At 45.6% G+C, this 26002-nt stretch overlaps 1 protein-coding gene across 3 annotated transcripts in view; it reads right to left on the reverse strand.

Moving 5' to 3' along the window:
- Nucleotides 1-26002, reverse strand: part of FAM118B (family with sequence similarity 118 member B) — a 499459-nt gene that overhangs the window by 199128 nt on the left and 274329 nt on the right. For 2 of the 3 annotated variants that reach the window (XR_011274526.1, XM_069614207.1), the window contains exon 3: nucleotides 456-485. The exons of the other annotated variant lie outside the window; for it this stretch is intronic. Coding sequence is in view for 1 of the 2 variants with exons in the window: in XM_069614207.1 (XP_069470308.1) it covers nucleotides 456-485 (30 nt within the window). In the remaining variant the exon portion in view is untranslated. The remainder of the gene's footprint in view (nucleotides 1-455; nucleotides 486-26002) is intronic. 3 annotated transcript variants of the gene reach the window in all.

Genomic DNA, 26002 nt, shown 5'->3' on the forward strand with positions numbered 1-26002 from the left:
AATACTATAAACATAGTTTATAAAAGCAACTGGCACATTTAGAAACAGAAACAGTCAGCAAATGTAAAAGGCCAGGATAAAAAAAATATTGAAGCGAAAAATAAGCATTTTCTTTTCAGAGTTTGGGAAGTGCTAATGCATTGAAGTGAAACTACAGCCAAGAGAAAACATTTGCAATAGCACAGATAAATTACTATGTCATTATTCGGTAAGAGCAGGTCTCCTTCCGCAGAAACTCAGTGCATTCAAGTTTACACCATTTCTTCCAATGAAATGCAAGAGCCGGGACCATGAGGACCACCAGGAATGATCATACAGATTCAGATGACTGTCCCGGTTCTAGCAGCTCTGCGGCCATTCGGTGCAGCGAGGCTCGGCGGTAGTTTCTGACATTAGCCAATTCTTGCGTTTTGGATTTAAGCAGCAGAAAACATTTCAGCCAAACATCAACGTACCAATTTTTCTTTCTCGCTTCTACTTCCGACCTGTGAAGAGAGAGGAGTGTTGGAAGTATTTGAAAAGCGCTAGCTTGGTTAGGTTCGGCATTTACGAGGTTGTGCAGGTCTTTGCTACACAGATTTTCATTGTAAACCTACGTCATTAGTATCATAGTTCGGCCACAGTCAGATATTCTTTCAAGCGCCTTTTGGTAAAGACATGCCTATACTAAGTACTTCGCAATTGAGACATTTTGAGGAAATAAGGGTCATCATGCCCAAAGCTTTTCCATACACAGAACAGGGCTTGGGGCAGAAGGGATACAGGATGTGTTTAAAGCAGCTATACCCATAACATGTGAGTAATATTGTCATGGTGATTGTTACTCTTAGTTCTTGCTCTTCCTTCTTCACACCTTGTTGGCAATCCCATTTTCATTAGCAAGACCTGCAAATCTGGAACCTTGCATTCTAAAATATCTGTAGGTCATAAAGGGCCAGTACCTATTTTACCTTTGCATGCCAGGCCCACTCGACACAAGGCGATTCCCCCACATAACAATGCCTAAATTCAGGTTCTCAAAGGTTTTTATGCAACACTACAGACATCATGGCCATTCATACGGCAAGGGCCTGGTGGCAGGGTGGAGAGAGGACTAAGGGTAACTGAATCACCAAGCAGATAGTTTTGTTATTCTCTTCACCATGCTCTTGTTCTTTTTCCAGCTTGGTGGGACATATTCAAGAACAAATTAGTACCAGGAGAAAGACAAGACAACATTAAAAGTAAAAATATTACAAGAATGCAGGTTTCATTATATATTTTCCAGATGTTTAGGTCCTACAGCGGGCTGAGGATTAACTGGCCAGGTCTTTTCTCCTTACAGTGCAAGGAGGGGAAGATGCAATACCTTGGATCGTAGAGTGGTTATTGCACAGGATGTTCTTGAGTATTTAAGCCCAATCATTAGGCATTTTCAAACTGATATCACTATATGTTGGGAATACTGCATCAGTTAAGTTGCTTACACTCCCCAGAAACCTATATGTTCTGCAAAACAACCTGGTAGATATTTGCGAATTGGAAAAAAAGGGGGTTGGGGATGCCCTGTGTGGTATTACAGACAATTCATAGGAGGGAGTTATTGGTCTTCCCGATATAAGGAGCTATTACTGGGCATCGAGGCTAGGGGTAGCTATTGAATGTTTGTATAGTAGTTTAGATGCCACTCATCTCAGATTGGAAAGTTACTGTATGGGTAACATGGCCCAATTGCAGAAATTATATGACAGCTGTTGAAGGTACGATTAACGCATTAGTACGGGCAGGTGACATGAGCCTGTAAAGACGTTACAGGGCACCAAATTGTAGCTGACTGAGCTCCTTAAGTTGGGGAAACTCACAAACTAGCATAGATTGGCAATCAGTACCCCAAACGCTCCATAATGGAGAAGGCCAGCTCCAAACTACTGAGCAGTTTTAGCCCATTGCTGCAACTAGGGAGTCTTCAGGCCAAATGGAAGGGAGATCTGGTCCCCTGTTCGGAGAAGACTGGAAGGAGGCTCCGAAGGATCATAGTGAAGTTGGCATCCACAACCCAGCCCCGGAGACTCAAGTTAAGCTTCAAAGGAATTTCTGTACAAAATAGAACGGGCCCCGAACCAGTAGTGCCCTCTGTGTCCAAAATGTGGGTTCGTTTTTCCCCCCATACCTGGTGGAGTTTTGATAAAATCCACAACTACAGGCAAAGAGGTTTAAGCTTTAGCCAGGTGTTAGGTCGCCCCCACAAAGTAAAGCCAAAGTTGATATTGCTGGGCATATGGTGAGGGATGTGGAATAGAAAAGATACAAAAAGCTGTCCATCCATGTGGCCGCCACTACAGTCAAGAGGGATCTTGAATTGAAATGTGGGTCTCCTGAAATGGAGTTACACGTATCGAAAGAAGGTGTGAATAAATGCATGTTTTTGGAGGGGCAGGCATACAGGGCAAGGAACTGCCCCAAAAACTTCAGCAAATTATGGGGCGAATTGGAAAATGCCAGATAGTTGGAATTTTGTATTGGTATCTTGCAGCAGGATGTCCCGCAGGGGTACTCCTACTGTATCTACCCCAAATATTGTAAACATTGGCACATACCTCCAGAACACTACAAAGGCTGGCTTTGATGTTATGTGATGATTCAGAAGGTGTCGACACTTGCCCCCCCCCCTCCTGGGGTGGTGGGGCCCTTTCACATGAGGATTGGGCAATGCGGTGGCTACCCGAAAAAAAATCCCCTAGAGGTGGTTTAATGTGGGATGCCCTCATGGGGAGGGACTCCCCCCTCTGGGGAAAAGGACTATCACCTGTGGTGCACCCCACTGAATCTAATTAATCCCAGAAATTCCCTAGCACTCCCTAATGTTTAGAACCACTAAAATGAAAGCAAACCTATGTATTGTTGTAACATAGGAGATAAAGCCAAAAGTACTAGGACGAGGAAGAGCACAGGAGACATGAAGATCATTGACTATGCCAACACCTATACGAGGTGACCCCGAGGCAGCATGAAGATTAAGTTAACAGAGACAAGGACTTTTTCAATCTGCATGGGAGGAACTGGATACAATGTATAAAAAGAGACAAGGGACTATCCAATGTGTCAAGCCCAGCCGTGGAGCCAAACGCAGCAGTCAGAGGAAGCATGTGTAGCAGATCTCCAATGCGGGAGATTCAAATTCTGCTGGCGGACCAGCAGGAGGAAGACGCAGAGAATGCCGGCGAGCAGCCGTAGGAGTACTCTGTAGGGTCTGTCGGTGCAGACCAGAGTACACGACCAAGAGAGGGAAGCAAGCTGAGCGGTGCAGGGATACACTGCGCTGAAGATGCTGAAAAGGAAAAAAGTCCAAATAAGCCGATCCCGGTCCCAGTGATGTACCGAAGCCCCAGCAAAGGTAAAGGGAGAGACGGGAGACCCAGAGGGGATGAGGGAGCAGGTGGGATTGATGCTCAAACAGCTTTCCCTCGGACCAGTGAAAGTGAACCAACTACTGGGCCTAGCCAGTCTCAGTCATGCCTCCAGCATCATCTTCCTCATGTCATTGGCAGACAGAAACCAGCTGACCACCAGAGAAGGGTCTGGGACCCGAAAACAGATCAAGAGCATAAGAAATCTTCCTAGTGACAGTGGAAAAGATAATGGCTGTGGGCCCCCAAAAAATCTATCCCACGTAAGGCGTGTGATTACCCGGTCTTGGGAGTACTATGGTCAATTTGGAGGGAGAGGATCACTGGTTTGGAAGGGGTCACTTCTTGGCCATCACCCCTTAGCTGTGTCTGCTCCTCCCACCCCCCATTAGAGACCCCCTAATAGACCCAAACCGCTTTCAACAGCAGTATGAGCAGGGGCTGGTCAGGGCGGGCCAGATGTGGAAGGAGGGCATTTTCTTGTCGAGGGAGGAGTTGGAGCAAGCACAGCAGGGCCTCAAAATCAAGCCGCTCCCATACTTGCAATTGAAAGGGGTCCTCACAGATTCAAGATGAAAGAAACAGCTACCATGTCCCCTCATTCCCTTTGAAACCATTCTGAACATGCAGACAGGATCCTAGGGCCTGATTGCAAAGATGTATAGAGCACTACTAGAAAGGGGTCATCTGCCTTTTCCCTACACGTAAAACCGGTGGGAGAGCTCTGGGGTGGGAGAATAATCAGAAGGGGTGGGAAGCAGTATACAGAGCAGTTTGGAAATTGTCGATAGATGTTCAATATAAAATGAACAACTGCAGAATTCTTACCTAATGGTACCTCACACCCCATCGTTTAGTTAAAATGTATGCAGGTACCAGTCCCTATTGCTGGAGAGGATGCAAGCAAATCAGCACATACTGGCATCAGTGGTGGACTGCCCCAAAGCACAGACCTACTGAAAGGAGATACTAGGCTGGGTCCATGACATAGAAGGAATCCACAGAGAACTCACCCCGCTTCTAGTGCCGTTTGGTCTAGAGAAGGTTGAGGATCACCATCAGGTCCTTCCCCATATGCCCAGAAACCTGCTGGTAACAGCACGCATCTGTATAACCATTCAGTGGAAAGGGGCCCTCCTTCCCTCAAAGAAGGACTGGCTGTGTAAAGCTAAAGACATTTATGAAATGCAAAGCTTGACAGCCACGCTCGTAGAAACACACACATCGATGTGCCATGGCTCCCCTTTTTTTTTTAGAGTTCTGGGAAGCAAACAGTGCCTCTGCAACAGCCTCGTCCATGAACACACCCTTCTAGGAAGAAACATTCATTCCCATTCGAAGCAGTAAAAACCGCACCAAAGACTGAATCCCAGAGGGACCCACCCCAAGCCACCTCAGCCACAGCATGCCACAGAGCAGTGCAATGTTAAGATCAAATGAAGCGCTGCGAACAGAGGAAAATTAGCGCTTGTGGGTAAAGGAGGGAAAACCCAGTGTTGAGATCACAAGGAGTCCCAGCCAAAAATTGAACGAGAACTTACTCGAGACACATAGGGAGGAGGGAGGAGGGAACAAGGGGTGGGTCCTACTTCTATTCTCTATCACTTCCTTCACTGTCTCTTTCCTGTACTGCTTTCTTTCCATCTAATCAGAAAATCTATACCTTGTTTTTGATCCATGCCTCGGTTTTTACCATGCTCTCCCTTGGTTTGGGAGAATTATTCTGTTTTTGTATGTTCTGATTATGGATCGCAATAAATATACATTTTTTAACATTGTTTAACCTTCTTTGCCGAGTGTTCATAGAGCACCATTTCAGTCCTTGATACAGAACATCTAAGGACATCACACAGTAAGGAAATCTGTTTTTATGGGCCAGTATGTGAGTATCACATTTACCAGGTCTGTATGTTTGCTGATTGCCCCCAATTTGTACTCTCCATGAAGCACCCAGTACATATTCTGGAAATTACGCAAGCAATCAAGTTCATTAATCACAAAATTAATCTCTCCCTGGTTAAACCATTGCACCTCCTTTCCCTTAAACGTGTCACCCACTCTCCCTCAAGGTGCAAAATCTGTATATCAAAAGGATGGTTTAAACAGAGGATTCTTTGGAATGGACTTCAATGAATTAAGCTGATATTTCCTCTTCAGAGTGTTTAAACCTTTCAACAAGGTACCAGTGATTACCGAATTGCAAATGTTCCTTGGTCTAGCCTTTTTTTTTAACCAAGGACATGCATGCCATTAGGATTGCCCTATAATCCAACTGGCTTTAGGGAGATGTGTCATTTGTATGCTTCATCCCCTCTCCTAGTGAGAGCCCTCTAGCATATTTTGCTGGACTTCTGGACCTTTTTCTGAAATCCTTTTGGAGTGGAGCCTTTTTCCACTCATTCATTAGTTTTGGGCTCTGTCTTTTGGAACTCAATTCTTTGTATTCTACCTGTCCTAAGGAGTCTATTTCCCTCCGTAACTGGTATCTGTATTTTACTATTGCAGACCTATGGGTGTGTAGCGCTATACAACAAATACATTATTATTTGAGCAGACCTATAATAACATGCAAGAGCAAACCTATTTCTAAGGCCTTTCGTAGTGCTTTAGAGTTTGTTAGGTTTCCTGGGCCATATACAATTCAAAACTACCATGTCCAAGTTAAAAGAAAAAAGAAAAAAAAAAAGAACATTGGCCTGCCACTGGTGAAGGTAGAGTGACTGGGGTAATAACACCATCTTCACCGACTCTACCCTCCAAGCCAAGAAACAAGTATCCTCTCCCACCTATCCAAATGCTGCTTTATCTTCTGTAATAATGTGGGGTAATTAGCGTTGTACCATGTATCCAAGTCATCAGCAAAGTTTACTCCTAGATATGTAGGGAATATTGGGGTCCACTAAAAGTAATCCATTTTTTTGCTAGTTCCACCGACTGAGGAGTGAGTGAAAACTACTGATTTTGTTACATTGATTTTGAAACCTGCTACCGGATGGTACTAATCCATCTCATGATGCAAGAACAGAAAGAATTGTATCGGATACATAAAGAAACCAAAATATGATCCACGAATATGCACAACCTTTGTCATCTAGATTCAAAGAGTACACTCAGAATTAGCTCACTGGTCAGGATTTGGCAGGATAACAGTACCAAAGGAAGAGCAAAAAGTAGAGGGACAGCCCTGTGTTCTACCCTTACTGATCACAAACAGACCAGAGGCTATCCAATTGATTTGAAAAACTAGCCTTTGGAGATGTACAATTCACTACTTTGCTAATTCTGAGAACAGCCTCTCTAGATCCAATCTGTTTCTGCAGCACAACCAGAAACTCCCAATGTATACAATCAAAAGATTTCTCAGTACAGAGGAATACCAAGACAGGGGATTTTCATTTCTTTTTTGCTTTCTCTTGTGTGACAAAGTCATACTGCCAACATTGCATCCATCCATCAGTCCCGCTGAGATTAAGACTGATAGGACCAGGCCTGAACTACTCAAATCCCCTGAGAGAGAAACTACGTAGGAACTACCAGGTCCCAAAGAAACTCGGTATTTGGGTCTGCATCTTCGAGATGGATGAGCTTTAGTAATCCAAAACCCATAGCGGATCCCAGAAAGTCTTTCAGGGATTAGGAAAATTATATGGCATGGGAAAACACTAGTACAAGCAGAAAGACCCATTTGTCAACAGGTGTGGATCTTGGCAAAAGCAATGCTTCCAAAAGAAAACAGTTTCCTCCCTCCCGTGCAACATTTGAGGAGACAAATACTCGACTTACTGGAGATTTTTCTGTCCCTTGGGAAGGCCTTCCAAACACCAGAACTTATGTGCATAGGAACAGCCAGGAAGCAAGGAAGGAGCAGAGCAGTAGGCAAACACCAGCTTGCTAAGTGTGAAACAAATTGAAAGAAATCTAAAATGGTGGCCCTCCGTAGCTTGGAATAGGAACCAATGAACTAATACCATTCTAAAGTTTGCCTCAGTCAATGGGGGGACTGAGGGCTTTAAAACGAAGGCTAACATCCACAGACCTTGTATTTGGACTGGGAGCCGAATAGGTGTTTGTTGAGAAAGCTGGAGCACACTAGAGCTCAGCAATCCCTTTGAGCCCCTAAGAGGGATGTGCGCCAGCAAGGGGTAGAACTTCCCACTAAACCCTAGAAGAGAGGTGAGCTCTACTGAGGGGGAGAAGGAGAGCCCTGTGAACCCAGATTGTAGGTATGCTCCAGCGAGGGGGAGGAGAGCCCCTTGAGACCAGAAGAAAAAAGGCCTCTGGCCCAAGAGAAGAGGGGTGAAAAGAAATAAGAGAGAATCGCTTTGATCTCTGGAACAGAGAACATGTAACAGAAGTGGAGAGCCACTTGAACCACAAAGGAGGATAGTGCTCCAGCGAGGGTGATGAGAGCCCCATGAGCTTAGAAGAGGGGTGTACTTTTAGAACACTTAGCAAAGGAAGCCAACTCTAAAATCCAGAGAGGGAGAGAAGAATTGTGGTCTACAGCAGAAAGGATAAGAACTGAGCTCTAGAAATCACTGAACAGGAGTCCTGTCTGGAACTTTGTGTGCCTTTTTATTTGCCATCTTTCATATATAGCCCTGCTTTCAAGGACATTTCCCAAGAACCTTTATGTTGCAGCCATGCATCAGTCTCATGTTTTACCTTTGCTTAGTAACACCCTTTATCTTTATTCCGAGTCACTAGTTGTGTGTTCCCTTGGCCATGTGACACAAGTGTCAAGGCCTGAGGATGTGATCAAATGTCCGTCTTCACTGTGATAAAACCAGACTAATTTAGAACAGAAGAGCTCCAGGATCCTAGTCACTAGTGACTAGGATTTTGGAAAATAGTTTTTCATTGATGTTTATATGCCTGGCCTTCTGAAGAGGGGATGGGAACCCCTCTCAGACAGGTTTGGGAGATCTACCAAGTAGCAATCCAGAGCCAGTCATTCCCCTGAAGAGGACAGGTGTAGTTGGCACAGTCCCATTTCCTATCCCCTGCCTGTGCCAGCATGCTGTTGTGCAGTACACCCTTGTCTCGAACCATGCTAGACTGTTTCTTGAAGAGTCAACAAAGCTACTGTGAGCAAAGGTGCACACGGCCTGGGACTTTTCATCAGAAGGCTGGACCCGAATAAGTAAAGACAACCCGCCAATATCCAGCAATACCGGCGTCATGGGCAGGAAACAGGAGACCTGGCAAGAAGACAAACCAGCAGAGCAGAAATTATGCTGCTGAGAACAGAGCTGCATAACACTCTCCAATGTCAGCAGCAATGCGTCTCAGCCGGCAGTTTATGCCCTAGACCAGGGTTCGAAATTGAGGGGAGTTGAAAGCTATTTAGCTCCTGCTTCTAGAATAGTAGAACCTGGTTAGCTTGAAACCGACAGCTACTAGGAGCTATTTTTGGCTCCTAGGGCCAACTGGTGCCTTCCAAGCATGTAAATGTGACATTAACCTTCGAGTATTTGAGAATGTTAATAGAGAAGAATTAGAACACATCTAATATACGTTTAAACACAAAGGTTCATACAAAATTGACAAAAAGTTAATGGAGCATCTCTAGTAGCTGCTGATTCCTCTTGCTAGCCTGTGCCTACAGGGTGATGTCAGACACCCAGGAGCTGGGTTTAGATCCTGCTAGTCGAATCTCAATTTCGAACTCTGTAGACCACCAGGGACTTTCAAAGAGGGAACGGTACTCACCAGGAGGAACCTGGAACCAAATCCCCTAACACGGAACCCCATCAGTATTCTGCAACAGGCTCATGTGGAGGAAAGAGGTGGAGCTTAGCCCACCATTTCATATTTCTGCTGATTATGTCACAGTCCTGGAGAAAAAGACAGGAAAAGTGAATCAATGAGGAGAGGCGATTTCTGGAGAAGGGGAGGTATTGGTTAGCGAGTACAAGTGGTACTGCGCTGTGAGTGTTTGACAGTGTGTTCTGGTTGCTGATAGGTAAGGTAATGGACGAGTGAATGTGAAGAGTATGTGACTGGATGGACGGTGGGGGGGTCTGAGTACAGATGGGTGGATTTCCAGAAGTACTGTGGAGGTGAGAGTAGTAGTGAAGTGGCGGAGGGATTAGAAGTGAAGGAGAGTGTATAGTAACATCAGAAGATGGATGCAAGGACTAGTAAGAACAAGTGACATTACACTACATACATATGCGGAGGGAGACCCCCCGCAGTACCCCCCCACACTACTATTATATCCCATACCCCCCCACATATATATGTGGTGTGAGAGGGGTTAGGGGGTCGAGAAAAAAATGTCAGAATTCTGAGGGCGACATTTTGGGCCATTGCTGTTGGAAACAGTGTAGCCAGAAGTCAATAGAGGGCGAGAAGGAAGTGAGTGTGGTAGAACACGGTCTGAATCCACCAGGGTGTCAACAAGGAACAATTCCCTACCCCTATAGAACATTAGCCACTGCTCAAGTAGGAACAATTTTATGAAACCCCTGTAGGAGTATAGGTAGAGAAGGCAATTCTGTCTTTCGGTCCTCATATTTAGTACAGGACAATTTACAGTAGGGGGTTAACATTCAGTATGTACTAACCTAGGGTCATGGACCCCTGGGATAGGGTGGAGGTATGTTTCAAGACGAGAGGGCCTGCCACAGGGTCCCTTGAATCAAAAAAATAAAAACCCTTGAATCGTCAGAGGCTTGGAGTAATTCTAGCTTTGACAAACTCACAATGATGAGGTCACAATTCCTGGTTGTGAATCACTAAAATGGAAGATCAAGAGATCATAATCGAATAGCCACCTGAATTTCTTTTCTTTTTGTGGAGGTAAGGATCGCAAAGGTATAACTGGAGCAAGATCAGAAAAGGGAGAGGGATACTACCTCTCTTTATTCAAACAAATCTTTCAGCAACTCACCCACTTGTAACTAATCCTACTGTAGGTTTTGAAGCCTCTGATGTGTTTGCATCATTACTATGTGTTTGCGTAAGGCGGCGTAATAGCCATATCAGAGTCTAAATTTTAATTTAGCCACTGTGTCTTGTATTTGCCATTTTGACCTTTCTGGTTTAGGGTCCCAAATCATGCAAAAAAATGTCCACATTTCAAAATTTTGTTCCGGAGAAATTATTCTTGTTGAATGTTTGGGGCGTAAATGCCCACAAATGTCATTGCAATGGTTCCCCAATGCCCTTTCACAAAACTGTACATTCCTCCCTTATCCATGTGGAGTGATTGTGTGTGCAATGGCTGTTTGCTTAAATGTTGATCGATTCTTGGCAAATGTATATTTTGGAAACATAAAACTTCTGCTTCTTTTCATTTTAGAGTTAACAAAACAGACAAACAAATGAAAGGAACAGAAAACTAAAAGGGAGGCAACAGAATCGGGTTGGGGAGGCATTGATAACAGTAAGAAACCAACACATTGCAAGATACTGGTGGTGTAATGCCTTTCCTTATACACACTGGTAAGTTCAGTTCTTAGTCTATGTCTCCACTGATACCGTCTAGAGGCTGGAAACGGGTTATGGAGGTAGTACAGGGACTTTTGGCTCAGGGGGTGAAAGACCAACTTTCAGGGGGTCAATGCTTTGTGCACCATCTGAGAGTAGGCGGTTTGCACGCTACCCCTGGGAATTTTTCAGCATTGGGAATTGGTCAGCATATTCGCAGAAGGCGGGCCAGGTGCAGAGGAATTTACCCATGTTCCCCAGGCGGGTAGCTAATTTTCTCCACCAGTGCGGTGTCCCGACATTTTGCCCACCACATCGTGACCACCAGACCCTTGCGGCACTTCTAGAGGCAGACAACGTGTTCTTTGCTGCTGTGTCGGAGGTAGGTGATAAGGTCTGCCATATGACCTGACAGTGAAAACGCTCCATCACCTGTGTCACCTAACAATACTATCCCTAGATGTGTTTAACCTGCGCATCAAATCACTTTCCAGAATACGGCTGATTTTTGGCCAGACCACAGAAGGTGAAAGAACGACCCTGTAGCGTTGCATCCCCTCCAGCCAAAAGATGGCACTGCTGGATTGCTATTATACAAGATTTCTGGTGTAATGTACCATCTATAGCACACTTTGACAGCGCCTTCCTTATTCGTGATGCACTTCAAACTCCTGATCGTACGGGACCAGATGTAACCCCATTCCTCCGCCCCAAGCTCTCTCAAGTCCATTTCACACTAAAGCATGTAATTCAACTTTCTTGTGTGGTCAGTGTTCTCTAGGAGCTTATATAGGATTAAGACCTTCCCCCTGTGGGCTTCTGTTAAAGTGCGTTCTAATGCATTGAGCTCCCTGCCGCCCTGTACCTTCGTTCTGCGCTTTGACATCGAATGCCGGAGCTGTGCGTACCTCCACCTTTCTGTTTTTGGGAGTTGGAATTTTACTTTGCTATCTCCAAAGGATAGTGGGACCCCATTATTAAAGAAATCTTTCACCTTCATCAAACCTCCCTTCCACCATCTGTGGAACCCCGCTGGCTCGACTACGCCATAAATTCTAGGTTATTCTACACTGGAGTGGGCAGTCCTAAGGACCCCTTGATGCACCAACGGCTAGCTGCTCTTCTCCAACACTGAACCGTATTTTTGATGGAAGCCAGCGGGCTAGGCCCCGGGGCATGGCACTTTGACCCAAGGTGGGGTAGGACTGCAAGCAAGACCGAGCTCCATTCTATTTGTTTCCAGCGGGGTGGGCTGCTAGTTTCATGCCACGCGAAGCAGTGAGACAGCTGCGCCACTAGGCAGTACCTGGAGTTATCTGGGACTCAGGCCACCATTGGGACCCCCCCTGAGCATGACCCTCTTTGCTACCTATGGCTTTTTCCTGCCCCATATGTATCTCATGATCACCATTTGTAGTTTCTCAAGCTCTCCCTTAGGAACTGTTACGGGCAGAGCCAGGCATTCATAAAGGAGCTTCTGGACAATATTCATTTTTAGAGTAGCAAATTTCCCAAACAATGATATCTCTTGCTTGTGCCAGCGGTCTAGGTCACTCAGTAAGTCCCTGAACAGCTGCAGGAAAGTGGCCCAATACACTTTCTCAGCTTTGTCCGGGATCTGGACCCCTAGATAGGTTATGTGGGCCTTAACCCATGGCATTGGCCCTCCGCTCACCAGTTGACCCGGAATCCCAAAGCCTCGCCAAATACCGAAATACTGCGCCATAGCGTTTCCAGGGATGCATACGGCTGAGTAAGGGGGAGGAGGACATCATCGGCGTATAGGGAGATTTTATAGCAGTGGCCTCCATCCCGCAGTCCCTGAATCCGGGGGTTGTCACGAATCCTGGTGGCAAATGGCTCCATTGATAGGGCAAATATTAAGGGTGATAGGGGGCAGCCCTGGCGAGTGCCCAGAGAGATTGTCAGCTTCAGGGAACAGACCCCATTGATCCTCAGGGACGCGGTAGGGTGCTAATAATTAGCCAAGACCCATTTAGTAAACTTTGGGCCAAACCCGAAATGGGCTAGCATCTTGCATATGTATCCCCAGTCGAGTACGACAAACGCTTTGTGAGCATCTAGAGAGACAACCACCACTCCCACCCCACTTTAAGCACCCTCGATTAAGTTGAGGATGCGCCTAATGTTGTCTTGAGTGGTGCGGCCCGGGATAAAACCTGTTTGATCGGGATGCACTATCTTGGGTAGGACCTTCGCAAGCCTAGTTGTCAATATCTTAGAGATGATTTTTACGTTGTTACTTATTAGGATTATGGGTCTGTACGAGCTGCAGTCCTCCAGGTCTTTCCCAGGTTTTGATAGAAGTACTGTTAGTGATTGCGCCATGGAGGGTGTAATGCTCCCTGTGGTTAGAAAGGAGTTAAGAAGTTCTGCCAAGTAAGTGGCTAGGGCGTTGGCGCAAACCTTGTAAAATCATGCAGTGAATCCATCAGGGCCTGGGGCTGTGTTTTTCAGGGCCTTAACTGCCTCTGTTACCTCTTCAAGAGTGATAGGGAGCTCAATGGGGTCCAGCAGTTCTGGTAAGACCTCCCGGTCGGGACAGTGGCCAGATAACTAGTTTGCAGCGCACTCTCGGTTGGGGAACCAGACATAACATCTCTGTGGTGATTGGTCATCGCGCCTAGCTTATCCACCTCAGACCAATAGGGTGCCGTGCGGGCCCTTTAATGTCCAGATATTGTTCTGAGTGTGGATTTTTTTCTATTTGTACAGCAGAAGCTGATTTGCTTTGTTATTGTTTAGGTAATAAAATTGTTTCGTGTGCGCTAAGGTGCATGCAGATTTGTCGGCTAGGTGCATTTCCAGCATGGATTTTGCTTTGAGGTCCTTCCCTGCTTTCGTGGATTGGATGGATTTATGAGCATTTTCTAGCCCTGCCACCCTTTCCTCTAGCCGGGCTTGCTGAATCTGCCCGGTTCATCAGTGTGCTGCTGCGTAAGTCATCAACTGCCCCGTATCACTGCTTTCATCGAGTCCCAGACTGTTGATAGAGAGCAGCACACAGTGGAGTTTCCCTAAAGTAGCAGGCTAAGGCGACAGATATTTCCACCCTACCCCCCCGTTCTCAGCTTCTTGTAATAAGGCATCCTGCAGCTTGCATGGCTATTGGGGATATTAACTGACAAGATATTTACTCCCTCCAGGCAAGGAAACAGCTTGCTCAACAAGATGAACAGGTAAATTCTCGATAGGCTCTTATGAGCCGGCTGTATACGAACTGTTTGTTTTCCAATTGCTCGAATGACAATTGACCGAATTGTGAAGGTCAATTGTACCATATATGTGGGTGGAAACCCCCCACAACCCCCCACCCAAAGCCAAACCCCCCCAAAACCATATATATATATATTTATTTTCGGTCAATTGTGAAAAGGTCAATTGTGACCCTTTAAATTCGGTCAATTGTTCAATCGAACAATTGTAAACTAACAATTTGGGTAATACCTATGAGCCTGAGAGTAGAATGTGTATTTCGCCTACATTGGAGGTCCACCACCCCCATCTCCCTGAGAAATTCAGCAAACCCTATAGCCCTTGTGTAATGCGGTAGAGTTTTATCTTTCTCTGGGTCGGGTACTAAATTGGAATCCCCTCCCACCAGATTTCGTCCCTCTGCAAATGGGAACATCTAGGGCGATTATGCGCAGGAACCGGTGTTGTACGCTGTTCGGGCAGTAGGTTGATGAAAATGGGAGGATTTGTTTGTACAGGGGACGTTTCACTATTATGTACCTTCCCATTGGGTCCCGCTTCACTCTGACCCTGGTCAGTGGGACCTCCCTACTAAAGAGCAGTGCAACACCCCTCTTTTTCCCCTGAGGTGGCAAAATTGCCCCTACTGAAACATACACCTCTTGTCGGAGGTCAGGAGACATGTCCTCTGTAGGTAGACTATATCCGAGGCGAGCTCTGCTAGTTTACGCGCCACTGACTTAAGCTTCCCTGGGAAGCTAAGTCCCTGCACATTCCAGGTTACCATACAGATGTCGCTAGCGGAACTGTCCTCTATGGGATTCTGCCGATGTAGTGCACTCGGATCCTGTTGTAGGTCTCTTGTCCTGAGGACTCATGAGGGATTGAACCCCTAGAAGAGTAATAAGGTGAAGGTGTACAAATGACCATGTGATCTATCTATCTATATTTTTGTATTGCGCCACCAACCCATAGGCCTCAGGGCGCTCACAAGAGGAGGAAAGGGACAAAAACAACAGGAAACAATATCAGACAAGGAGAACGAAAAGACATGAAGGCTTGGTGAAATCTAAACCTCATAAAGACCAGCAGAATGAGGAAGAAGATAACGGAGAACTGATTTCAAAGTACCGAGAGAACTACGCTAAGAAGACAGAAATGGACCTATCCTTTATCAAACAGGAAGGTCTTCAATTTCTTTTTGAAGATAGGCAGAGACTCACTATTAGAGAGGTATTTAGGGAGAGCATTCCAGAGAGCTGGAGCCCAAGAGTCAAAGCTAATATCCCCAAATCTTTTCAGGATAGATGGCGGCTGAACCAAGACGGTGTTGCTACTTGAGCGCAGGAAACGGGTGACAGGTTTCTTTTTGATCCTGGTAGCGAGATAGGATGGAGCTTGGCCATGAAGGCATTTAAACACAGTAGTAAGGCCTTTGTGGTGTAAGCGCTGTTTCACAGGGAGCCAATGAAGGCTACGTCTGGCGTCAGAGACGTGCATATTGCGCTTAAGGCCCATTAGGTGATGCATTGCACTCCCCAAAACACCCACCCCAACCTTCTCCCTCCCCTCCCCCTTACCCCTCCACCTGAGATGTGAAAGAAACATGAGCCTATCGCACATTCCCTGGGGCAACCGGCTCAATCCCTGACAACCAAACTTTTCACGTGAACCAATGTGATTTATCGCATGGCTACAGTGCAAGCGCCGGAGCCCCCCCCCCCCACCGCCCCGACTACCCACACTGATCGTTAACTTCAGGCAACTCCCGAGAGCAAGCCAGCATCCGCTTGTGTCCCAAATTTAGAAGTCTGTCAGTTCAGCTGTAGATGAGATTCCACTCCGGGACCTGGAGCCAAAGGTTGAAGAGGTCCTACAGTCTCTTCCTGCAGGCCTCAGGCCTCTCACTGTCCAAGGGCAGCAGGGGGGCTGTTCACTTAGCCACGATCCTTTGCGTCTTTCTTTCTCTTGTGGGCAGGGCCCCCAAGTCTCCGCCCTCTGCTCTCCCGGGACCAGGACTCTGTGGCCCATTTCGGGAGGTTGCTCTCACCAAGGTACCGCTGTCACCCCCATCATCTGAGCCAGACTGGTTGAGGAGCTTTTCCGCTTCCTTCATAGTGTGCATCTTCGATTGCTTGCCCTCCGACGGAACAACAGCGCTGTGGGGAAGCATCTGCTTCTTCTCCAAGAACTAGACACCAAGTTTAGTGCAGTTTTATGGGCGATTTAAGGACACTAATATTCATTGAGGGTATCTTAACCATCTTGTTAATATATACTGAACAGTAATTATCATTTAGAAGGGTTTGTTTTAATAGAGAACTCTGACCCTCCACCTCAGTAAGTTAACTACCCCGTCAGTATGTCACCATGATGTACTGCATTCCATTGAAAACCTTCAAAAAAAATCCCCCCACTTTCCATTTTTCCTGGGGTCACTGATGAATCCAGTGGAATCAATTGCCCGGCGGTGCCCACCCCTCATGTGGCCAGGGGACAGCAGCCACTACCTGATCCGGAGGGTGGTTATATGAAGGACAATCACATGGGAGGAGAGAGCCGCCAGGGAGAAAGGGTGATTCCCCCTTTTTCCTGAAGAGAACTCCAAGATACCCAAACTGCTAATAGCACGCAGTCACTCTAGACAAAATTCTATGTATACCTCCAACATTCACAACGCATAGAAAACACCTTCTGTTTCTGACATTTCAATGTGTAAGGTTTTTAAATAACATCAGTTTGGAAATCCAATTGCATCTATGGACTGCAGCTCCTATAAATCCTCAAGTACTGAGTCGAAGAAGAGCAGGAAAGAATTAATGCAGATTAAGCCAAATCCAAAGATCATCATGCAGGCTAATTCTATTGAAATTGAATTGCCCGGGACATTTAAAAATGGCAACCATAGCATCCAAAAAGGCAGTACAGGAGAGAACCACAGGGGAGAAGACTGGCACATTCATGTGGCGGCTCGCGAACGTGAGTTAGACACCAGTGTGGTGGGAAAGGAGAAGCAGAGTGAGCTTACGTGAAGGACCGCAGGAGCTCTGAGCTACTCAGTGGAGCTCCTGCATGTACAGTCGGGGCAGGAAGCAGTGTTCTCCGGTCTAGGAAACAGAACGAAGCCAGCGAGTAAACGCAGAGCCAAAAGGGAACGCTGAAGAGACGCCTGCATTGCCTGATAAGCAAATCCAGGGAGGAGGCTTCATCGCACAAGTTGGGGACGCCAAGAACCACCAGTGAGTCGACCCAGGGCCATTGGGGACCCTGGGCATACCGACAAACAAGGAAATAAGAAAGCAAGTGAATGAAGTTTGTGAGATTGATATTTTGGTCAATGCTCAAAAGCGATTTGAACGCCGGCAGAGCCCAATGTGAGATCAAGGTTTAGAAGAAAGAAGATTTGAATACCGACAAGAAAAGTGCAACAGCGAAATCTGAATAATTATATACGCATGAGATGTCAATGTGGGGGACAGCTGAACAAGTGTTACCCTAAGCAAATACATTTGACAGAACAAAGTAGACGTGATATATTGAAAGTAACAGTAAAGCCAATATAGAAATCCCGATAAAGAGAAGACACCAGGCAGCTGACATTTCGGGGAATAACCTTGGCTGGCGAGTTTATCAGGCAATCTATTGAAGTTGTCAAAAGACTAACAGTGGGGCAGTATTCCTGGCAAGGGAGTATACCAAGCAATCCAACAGAAGTTGTAAAGAAAAGTTTAATAGTAATACAAAATACCTGGCAAGAACATTTAGTAGGGAATCTGGAAAGTACACAAGTCAAATCTTTCAGTTTACAGAACTAGAACTTTGTGAATCAATATAAAGACATTGTTGTTCAACAAACACTTTTGCTACAAGGGCGCTGGATATTTTTGGAAAATATTGTGTAAACAAGAACTTTCTTAATCTAGTGTAAAACCCTTAAGGAATTGTTGGATAAGACACTTGTGATACAAAGAAACTGTTTGAAATAAACACTTGATAAGCCTGCCTAAAAATCCAGAGGAAGAACTATCCTCTGGTTCAAGGATTTCTCCTTGGAAAATACTTTTGGATGTATTTTTATGTTTTGATTATGAACAGTTTTCACTAAACATATGTCAGAGACATTTAATTGCACCCTTAGTTGTTTGTTTCTAGTGCAAGAGTAAGTTTAGAGGGTTTTGGACACAAGGATGGTTTCTAAGTTACTAATTAATTCTTAGTGTGTGTTTGTTAGGTAGGGTACCTCCTTTCTTACGATAGGTTGGAACAACGCCTCTCTAACCCCATTTATTTTCAATGAAAATGTCTGACAAGCATGCTATTTCTATGCTGGTGCATGTCTTGCACCAGCATAGAAATACATGCTGGTGCAAATGCTGGAGTATTTGTATGGAGGAGAGAGAAGGGACGGTGGAATTGTAATTTATGTTCCGCCCTTACACTGCGGTATACAAATGAATGAAAATGGGGCATGACCGAAGACTTTCGCGCCATTTGCCCCATTCATTTACGTTACGCTCCTTAATGTGATAACTGAGGATCTCAAAAGGTTCACCACACTCCAGTGGCATGGACACCATCGTAGACCGAATACCTCACATGAAGCTGGTCAAATTCAGCTCCACATTAAAAAAAAAAATTAAATAAGAAAAGGAAACCAGACCATAGACTGGTGAAAACATCTATTCTCTTTTCTAAACACATTCATAGTTCTAATTTTGACTCTTTCTTTCAACTCTGTGCTTGAGCTTGCTTAGTATATAAAGACTTGGAACCCTCTCTGGGCATTACTCCCGTCTCCGGCTTTCTGCGATCACCAGGCTGCTTTTCGAAAGCCTGGGCTTGTATTCTACATTTTCTCCAGATGTAACTCCGGATGTAAGTGTATTTCGAATATCTGGGCACAGCACTCCCTAGTATTAGTGTGTGGAGCCATTCGGTGAAAACCTGGGGAGCTGGTGAGGTGTCAACAGGGAGATGCTCCCTGTTGTCTCTCGACATACAATTACAAATTAAAAAAAAAAAACACACAAATGTCACCACCCAGGGAATGGCCTTGGGTGGCTGGAAGCAACAGACAGAAAATGTCTATTCTCGCCCCCTGTTCCAGCCACCCGATTGGCTGATGGCCCTCTTCCCTGGGTGTGAATGCGAGTGGTCTTAGTTGGCTCTTTCGTCACTTCCTTGAAGGCTCGTCTCTTGGATAAGTGGTCGGTATCGGATGTGGGTAAAGTGATTTCCAAATCCACAGAGCAGCATTCTTGTAGGCTTCCGATGAACAAGTTACCTTCTTTCGACTGTATGTTCCTCCCACATATTCCTGATCTTATGAAATCTCCTTCCAGCGTCGGCTGCTTCTAAACGGTTTCGTGGTATAGGGAGAAGTGTGTTGTCGTCTCAATGTCCTTAGTAGGCTTCTGTCCCCTCTTGAGGTGGACGTCATCGACAGTATAAATAGCACACAATGTGCCCGTTACTTCAGTTCAGTTATTTTGCCTTCTTCCCACAGAACGTTTATTCCAACAGCAGCGATACATAGATCATGTTGCTGGCCTTCTGGCCGAAAAGCAAAATCTCCATCACTTCTTCTGGGAGGTCACAAACCTTATAGCTCAACCTCTCAGAAACTATGCATGAAGGTTGAGAGTCTCGACCTCTAGGTGGAGAACCCAACCCTCTTGCGAGAGAAGGTCCTCTCTTTGTGGAAGACAAACTGGAGGGCAAATGGAGATGTCTAAAAGGTCCGGGTACCAAGTCCTCCGGGCCCAATCCGGTGCAATTAGGAACATGGATTTCGGGAACTTTCTCAACCTCCTGATTGTGTGAGGAATGACAGGATTGGAGGAAACGCATACAGGAGTGGAAACTCCCAGTCCACTACGAACGCATCCCCTAGAGCTCCTGGACTAGAGCATCTTGCACTTCCAGTTGACAGTGGAAGCGAACAGATCTACTTGAGGGGTTCCCCAAAGAGTGAAGATCTCTTGAAGGACTCGCTGAGCTAGTGCTCACTCGTGGGAGACTGCCCTGCCTGCTCAGAGCGTTCACCGCAGTGTTCTGCTCTCCAGGTAGGTGAACTGCCAATAGGGATATTCCTTCTTGAAGTGCCCAGAACCAGAGCTGCATTGCCTCTCGGCACAGTGGCAGTGACCCTACACCTCTCTTGTTGAGGTAGTAATTGGCCACCATGTTGTCTGTCATTATCAGGACATTTCCCCGTACAGTTGGCAGAAAGGCCTGCAAGCGAGTCTGATTGCCCTCAGTTACAAAAGGTTGATGTGTAGTTTGGACGCCAATGACCGCTGACCGCCAGATCTTTGGCATGGGCTCCCCACCCTGTGAGGGGGGGGTGTACGTAACTAAAGTTATCTCTGGCCATGGCTGGCAAAAAGGTTCCCCCTTCAGAATGTTGCCCTCACAGGCCCACCATAGGAGATCCTCTGCGGCCCTGCTCGGAACCTGAAACTGAGACAACTCTGACCTGAGGGCGCACTGCAGGGATCTCATTCTCAGACAACCCTCTGGCACCAGAAAAATGCAGGATGCCATGAGGCCGAGCAACCTTGGGAAATCGAAGGCCGGAAGACACTGGGCATTCTGGAATTTGGTGACCATTTGTTGAATGTGTTGAGCCATCACCTCGGGAGGCAAGGCTTTCCCCAAGGATGCATCCAGAACCGTTCAGATGAATTGGAGCTTTTGGGAAGGTATCATGTGAAGGTCCAATGACACCATCCAATCCTGAAGCTGGAGGGTCTGAAGGATCTGAGAAAGGGTAACCATTTTGAACCTGTCCTTCCCGAGGAACTTTTTCAAGTATCTCAAGTGCAAAATGGGTCTCAATCCTCCGTCCTTTTTGGAAATCATAAAGTGAGGGGGGGGGGGGGGGGGGTACCACCCCCTGTTCCTCTCAGTCACAGGTACTTGTTATATAGCACCTTTCTCTAGTAGACTGCAAATCTCCTGCAAGAGGAACCAAGCTTAAGTTTTTTGGGAGTGGCTCCCCGGTGGATGATCCTGAGGCCTTCTTAAAAAGGGGCGACTGTTTGCAAGGCCCAAGCATCTGAAGTAATGCCCACCATTCCTCCAGATGTTGAGTGAGCATGCCTTCGACCAGGGTCCTGTGGATTAAGGCCTCAGAGTGGTTTTGTGGCAGCGGATGAGGGTAAAGTAGCTGATCCTTGGGCAGACATAGCACCTCTGCCTCGTCCACCATGAAGGAATCTTCTCTGATCTTTTCGAATGGCCAGCCCTCTCGCGCTTCCAATTGAGGAATCATAGCGAAAGGACCTTCACCTCCAAGCCTGTGCCATAGGTAGGGTGCGAAGGTTGAGGTTGCCTTGAAAGATAATCCAGATCAATGCTCGAGGGCCTGTACTGTTTGTCCTATTTTTACTGACTGTCGGGTTTGTATCAGGGGACTCCTAGTTAACCTTTACCCTTTTCTGAAGAGCTGAATGAAATGGTAAATCAGGGTCTTTTTGAAGACCTTAATCTAAAATGTCCTGCTCAAAGGGTGCAACTGGTCTCCCACAACCCAGGTATTCGGTTACCTCATTCATAAGTTGTCTGTAAGATGCCCCAGCATGCTCAGATGGGTTACATTTACCAAACTCAATTTCTGGGGTAGTGTCAAGCCACTTGCCCTCTGAAGATTGTCATATAAATCTTGCATTCTTGACTCCTCAGATATTAAAGCCTCAGTAACATTGGGTGTTCCGTATTCCAGGCCAAAAGGTGGAATTTCCTGGTCTTGAGTGTTCATGCTCCTTGAATATATAGGAAAGGGATTTGAAACATTCCTCTTTTGGTAGAGGTTTGAAATATTTTTCAATTTCCTTCGAGAGTGTCAAAAGCTTTGTCACCTTTGACTTTGATGGCACTGGCCTGGACAGGCTCAACCCTGAAGGAGTCCGAGGGTCAAGGCCCGAGGACTCGATGGGTTGGCTATTTTTCACCCGGGCTCAAAGGAGCATGGGTTTTAGCCTTTTTTGCCAGGATACAGTCATCCGTCCTGTGGTCGGTGTCAAGGCACCACAAACAAATGCAAGGGTCTGTTATGGACATTTTTGACCCACAGTCGACATTTCTTTAACCCGGTCTTCGGGGTAGGAGGGAGTAGACATTTTCAATCAACATCGTAGTTTCGTCAGAAACAACTGCTCCAGATCCGAAGCGAAAGAGAAAGCTTCAGTGGAAAAACAGAAATTAAGTAATTGGCCCAGTACATGCTATTTATACTGTCGATGACGTCAACCTCGATAGGGGATGGAGTCCTTCTTGGGACATCAAGTTGGCGATGACGCACAGCGCCCTCTACCGCAAACAATTTTCCCAAAGCAGCTGCCACTGGAAGCAGCAATCATAAGATGAATACTTGGGAGGACACAATCCATTCAAAAGAATTTTTTCTACAACTATGAAAGAGGAGATCAATAATGTCCCTTGGTTTTGTGGCATCTGCACTGCTAGGCCTTCCCACCCTATGTGCCCTTTTTAATGCAAATACATATTTGTGTGCAGCAATGTGCTGATATTTAGGTTCTAAACAAACCAAACTTGATTATGTAAATGGTACCCTTTTAACTGTGTAATTTAAGCAAAAACCACAAAGAAAAAAAAAGAACGATTAATATTCATCTTAATGTGTTTCAATAAAGTGTACAGATCAGGTTACACAAGAATCCTAAATCACTAGATGGTAGAACTCAATAGAAACTGGGTTATGGTTCTTAAACTGAAGGGGGAAATCAAGAGACGCAACCCAAGAACAGTTAGTTAAGATTCTCAACACCCATGAATTCTGTGGGATGGTTTCCACTCCTGGTATAATTAGGAAGGTTTTCCTTTTCTATGGCACCTGAACCTCCAGAGAGGTGGGACACCGAGGAATACAGTGTCACACTGGTGTTTTGGTATAATTTAGGGTTGAGTGAACTGGCAGGTTTAGATTCAGATTCAAATATACTGTTTTTAATTGGGAAATGGGTTGTGAGATTTAAGGGCACAATTTGCACAAGTAATGTAGAATTGCGATGATTGATCGACGCATGGTGTAAAGAGTCTGGCCTTTAAATAACAAACCAAAAAGAGAAAATGTGGTACAAAAAGAATTCCTGGATGAGGGGCAGAAATACAAACTGATTGTTAGAACCGTGTGATTTAGTCTGAGTGTGGGGATGGGGGTGCTGGAGTTGCAATGTGAATAGTTGGATAAACAAAACAGTCCCTTTCAAACTTACAAAAATATATCACCTTGTTAAAGTCCAGGTCTGGCATGACCTGCTCCCATGAGCAGCAGTGCTAACAGTTTGTCAAACGAAAGAGTACATAATTCAGAGAAATATTAATTTGAATAGCAGTCAACACAAAACGTTCATGGGCAATTTCTTTTTATGAGGCTTCTGTTGTGCGGCGGGGAATTTGGAATTATAAATGGTCTGCAATCATTTCCCAACATTACTGTTAATGTACAGGGCCAAGAGTCAATTTCCTAATGGTGGACAGAACAGGCTTTAACTGCAACAGGTAAGTTGCAACTGGAATATAAAGCACATATAAATGGGACCTTATAGGAGTACACATTTAAACAGAACTGCTGGGTTAAGAATGAAAGGCATCAGGCATGCCTAAAGTTCGTAACATTTGCAAAGGTGCACACAGCAATCTTTGATGACTGAATTTAGACAAGTGACAGGAAACATACCTTTATGGCAGCCATTCTATAAGGACTTGAGGGAATGTATTGCTTTGCAGTTCAGTCTTGAAACAACTGAAATTCTTCCTAGGCCTGTTCCAAGCTGGTAAAAAGTAACGTGCAAAGATTTGCCGAACACCCCTATAAAATGTCATGCCACCATATATTAATGCATCCATTCGGGACTTCCAAACCGGGCCAGTAGCTCAGATTCAGGTGCTCAAAGTTAAAGAGAGCTGAACTACTTCATTTAAACATTTAATTGTATTTAAATGAACTATTAAATGAAAGACAATGGGTTGGCATCAGTGTTTCCAAACACTGAATGTGAAGCATGTCAAAAAATGAAAATAAGCACTGCGAGACGTCTCGCTTACTAGTTCCCGTTGATCTGTCATCCACGGGGCCAGGACATGCCCATCGCTATTGGAGCCAGTTCCCGGGGGTGGACCAGTGCAGTAGGATCACCTGGATGAGAGGTCTTCGGGGAGTGGAAGTGGGACACAGAAGGGTGAGACTAAGTACCCCTTCTTTGTGACACCTTTTCCCCCCATCGTGTGCAGTAGGATATTTAGAAACTCTACCCCCTCCCCCTTTTCCAACACTAACAATTCTCACCCCGTGAGCGACAACGTCCCAACACAAGGGTCAGGCAGAGGCGGGCAATTGCAGATTACACACACCTGACTGCCCTTTCCCTTTCCCTTCCCCACTGGGATAAAAGGCAGAGCACAAGAGCACACTGAGCAAGGACAAACGCAAAAGGAAACAGCTATTCCAGGACGGCAGTTCAAAGAGGAGAAAGGTGGCAAGACCTGAAAGGACATCAATGAGGGAGTTGCCCTTGCCCTTTTCAACCCAGACCTGCAAAGCCTCTGACAAAAGAAACATAAGACCAGGAATTGCAGCTGGCGAATGGCGTGACGGATGTCAGCAGTACATGGAACCATAGCGCACAAATAGCCAGGGCGGAGAGACACCGTTGCCATTGTGGTACCGTCCTGGACTGCGGCGGCAAAAGAAATGCCACTGAGTTCAGTACAGTCAGTAAGCCGGAAAACCGGATAGTGGGCCAGACTGTTAGGCTCAAGGTTGCAGTGGCAACGTTTAGAAGATTAAGATATAGCTCTTTTGTGAACGACCTTGGTACCAGAGAGTTGTCCGGCGCAACGTGGGCACTCATTCGGAGGTCTCTGGCTGGTACACCTCTCCTGCACAAAGAGACTGTTAAACTAAAAGGGTAAAGGAACTACAAGTACTAAGAGGCCAAAGGAATGGCCAACGTGAGGTGTCAGGTGGTCATACAAGGGTTAAGCAAAACCCTTTGTACAATCGCAAGTCCTTGACACGTTGCAGAACTTTTGACGATTGTAAAATTGTGAAACAGACGTTTGTGCCCGGCAGAGAAGAACAAGTTACATACCCCTGATAACTTTCTTTCAACAGGATGTTCCTACCGGTATCCAATCAGTATGTCAACTGCATTTTTTTCGAAATGCAAGTATGTCGAAAACATTTCGCCGAAAAAACATTTCAAATGTATTTTTTTAATACTTTTTTGGGGGGGGGTTTGCAAGTAAAAAAAAAAGTGTTTAAAAAAATGGGGTTTTGGGAGGAACCCCCATAAAAAAAACATTTGAAAAACTTTTTTAGACGAAATGTTTTTGACATACTTGCATTCGAAAAAAATGTCATTAGAAATACTCACTATAAACCGTTCCTACCACATATTCCTCATCTTTGATATCCAGCTTTCAGCTGTTTTGGAAAAGAAAAAAAAAAGTTTGCCAGAGGGTGCTGTGTGCCGATGGAGTCGACTCGATTGTCCCTCCAAGGCCTCCTTCTCGAGGATGTCGTCATCGAAGGCATATATAGCACGCGCAGCACCCGTTGGATTCATTGCTGTTTTTTCTCACAGTAGAAATACCTGTATAACCATGGGAATGTTCGTACTCCAATAGCATGGGAAATTCGACTGTGGGGTAAGTTTGGAGGGCAATGAAGAACACATGGGAAGAACATCCAGTCGAAAGAGTTACCACGGGTAAGTAACTTGCTCTTCGAATGGATTGTTTCTTCCCACGTATTCCTCATCTTTGATAGAGTCCCAAAGCAGTATTAGATTTGGTGAAGGGAGTACTCTTCATGAACCTAATGCAGGACTGCTTTCCAAAGCTCCTCTCCTGATCTAGGGAAGACTTTCACAAAACAGTGTTGCCTAGAGTGTGAATCGTAGACCACGTTGCTGCCTCACAAATACTTGCAGGGCTGT

Source organism: Ambystoma mexicanum, chromosome 9 (assembly GCF_040938575.1).
Source record: "Ambystoma mexicanum isolate Mex_15411 chromosome 9, UKY_AmexF1_1, whole genome shotgun sequence".
Lineage (NCBI taxonomy): Eukaryota > Metazoa > Chordata > Amphibia > Caudata > Ambystomatidae > Ambystoma > Ambystoma mexicanum.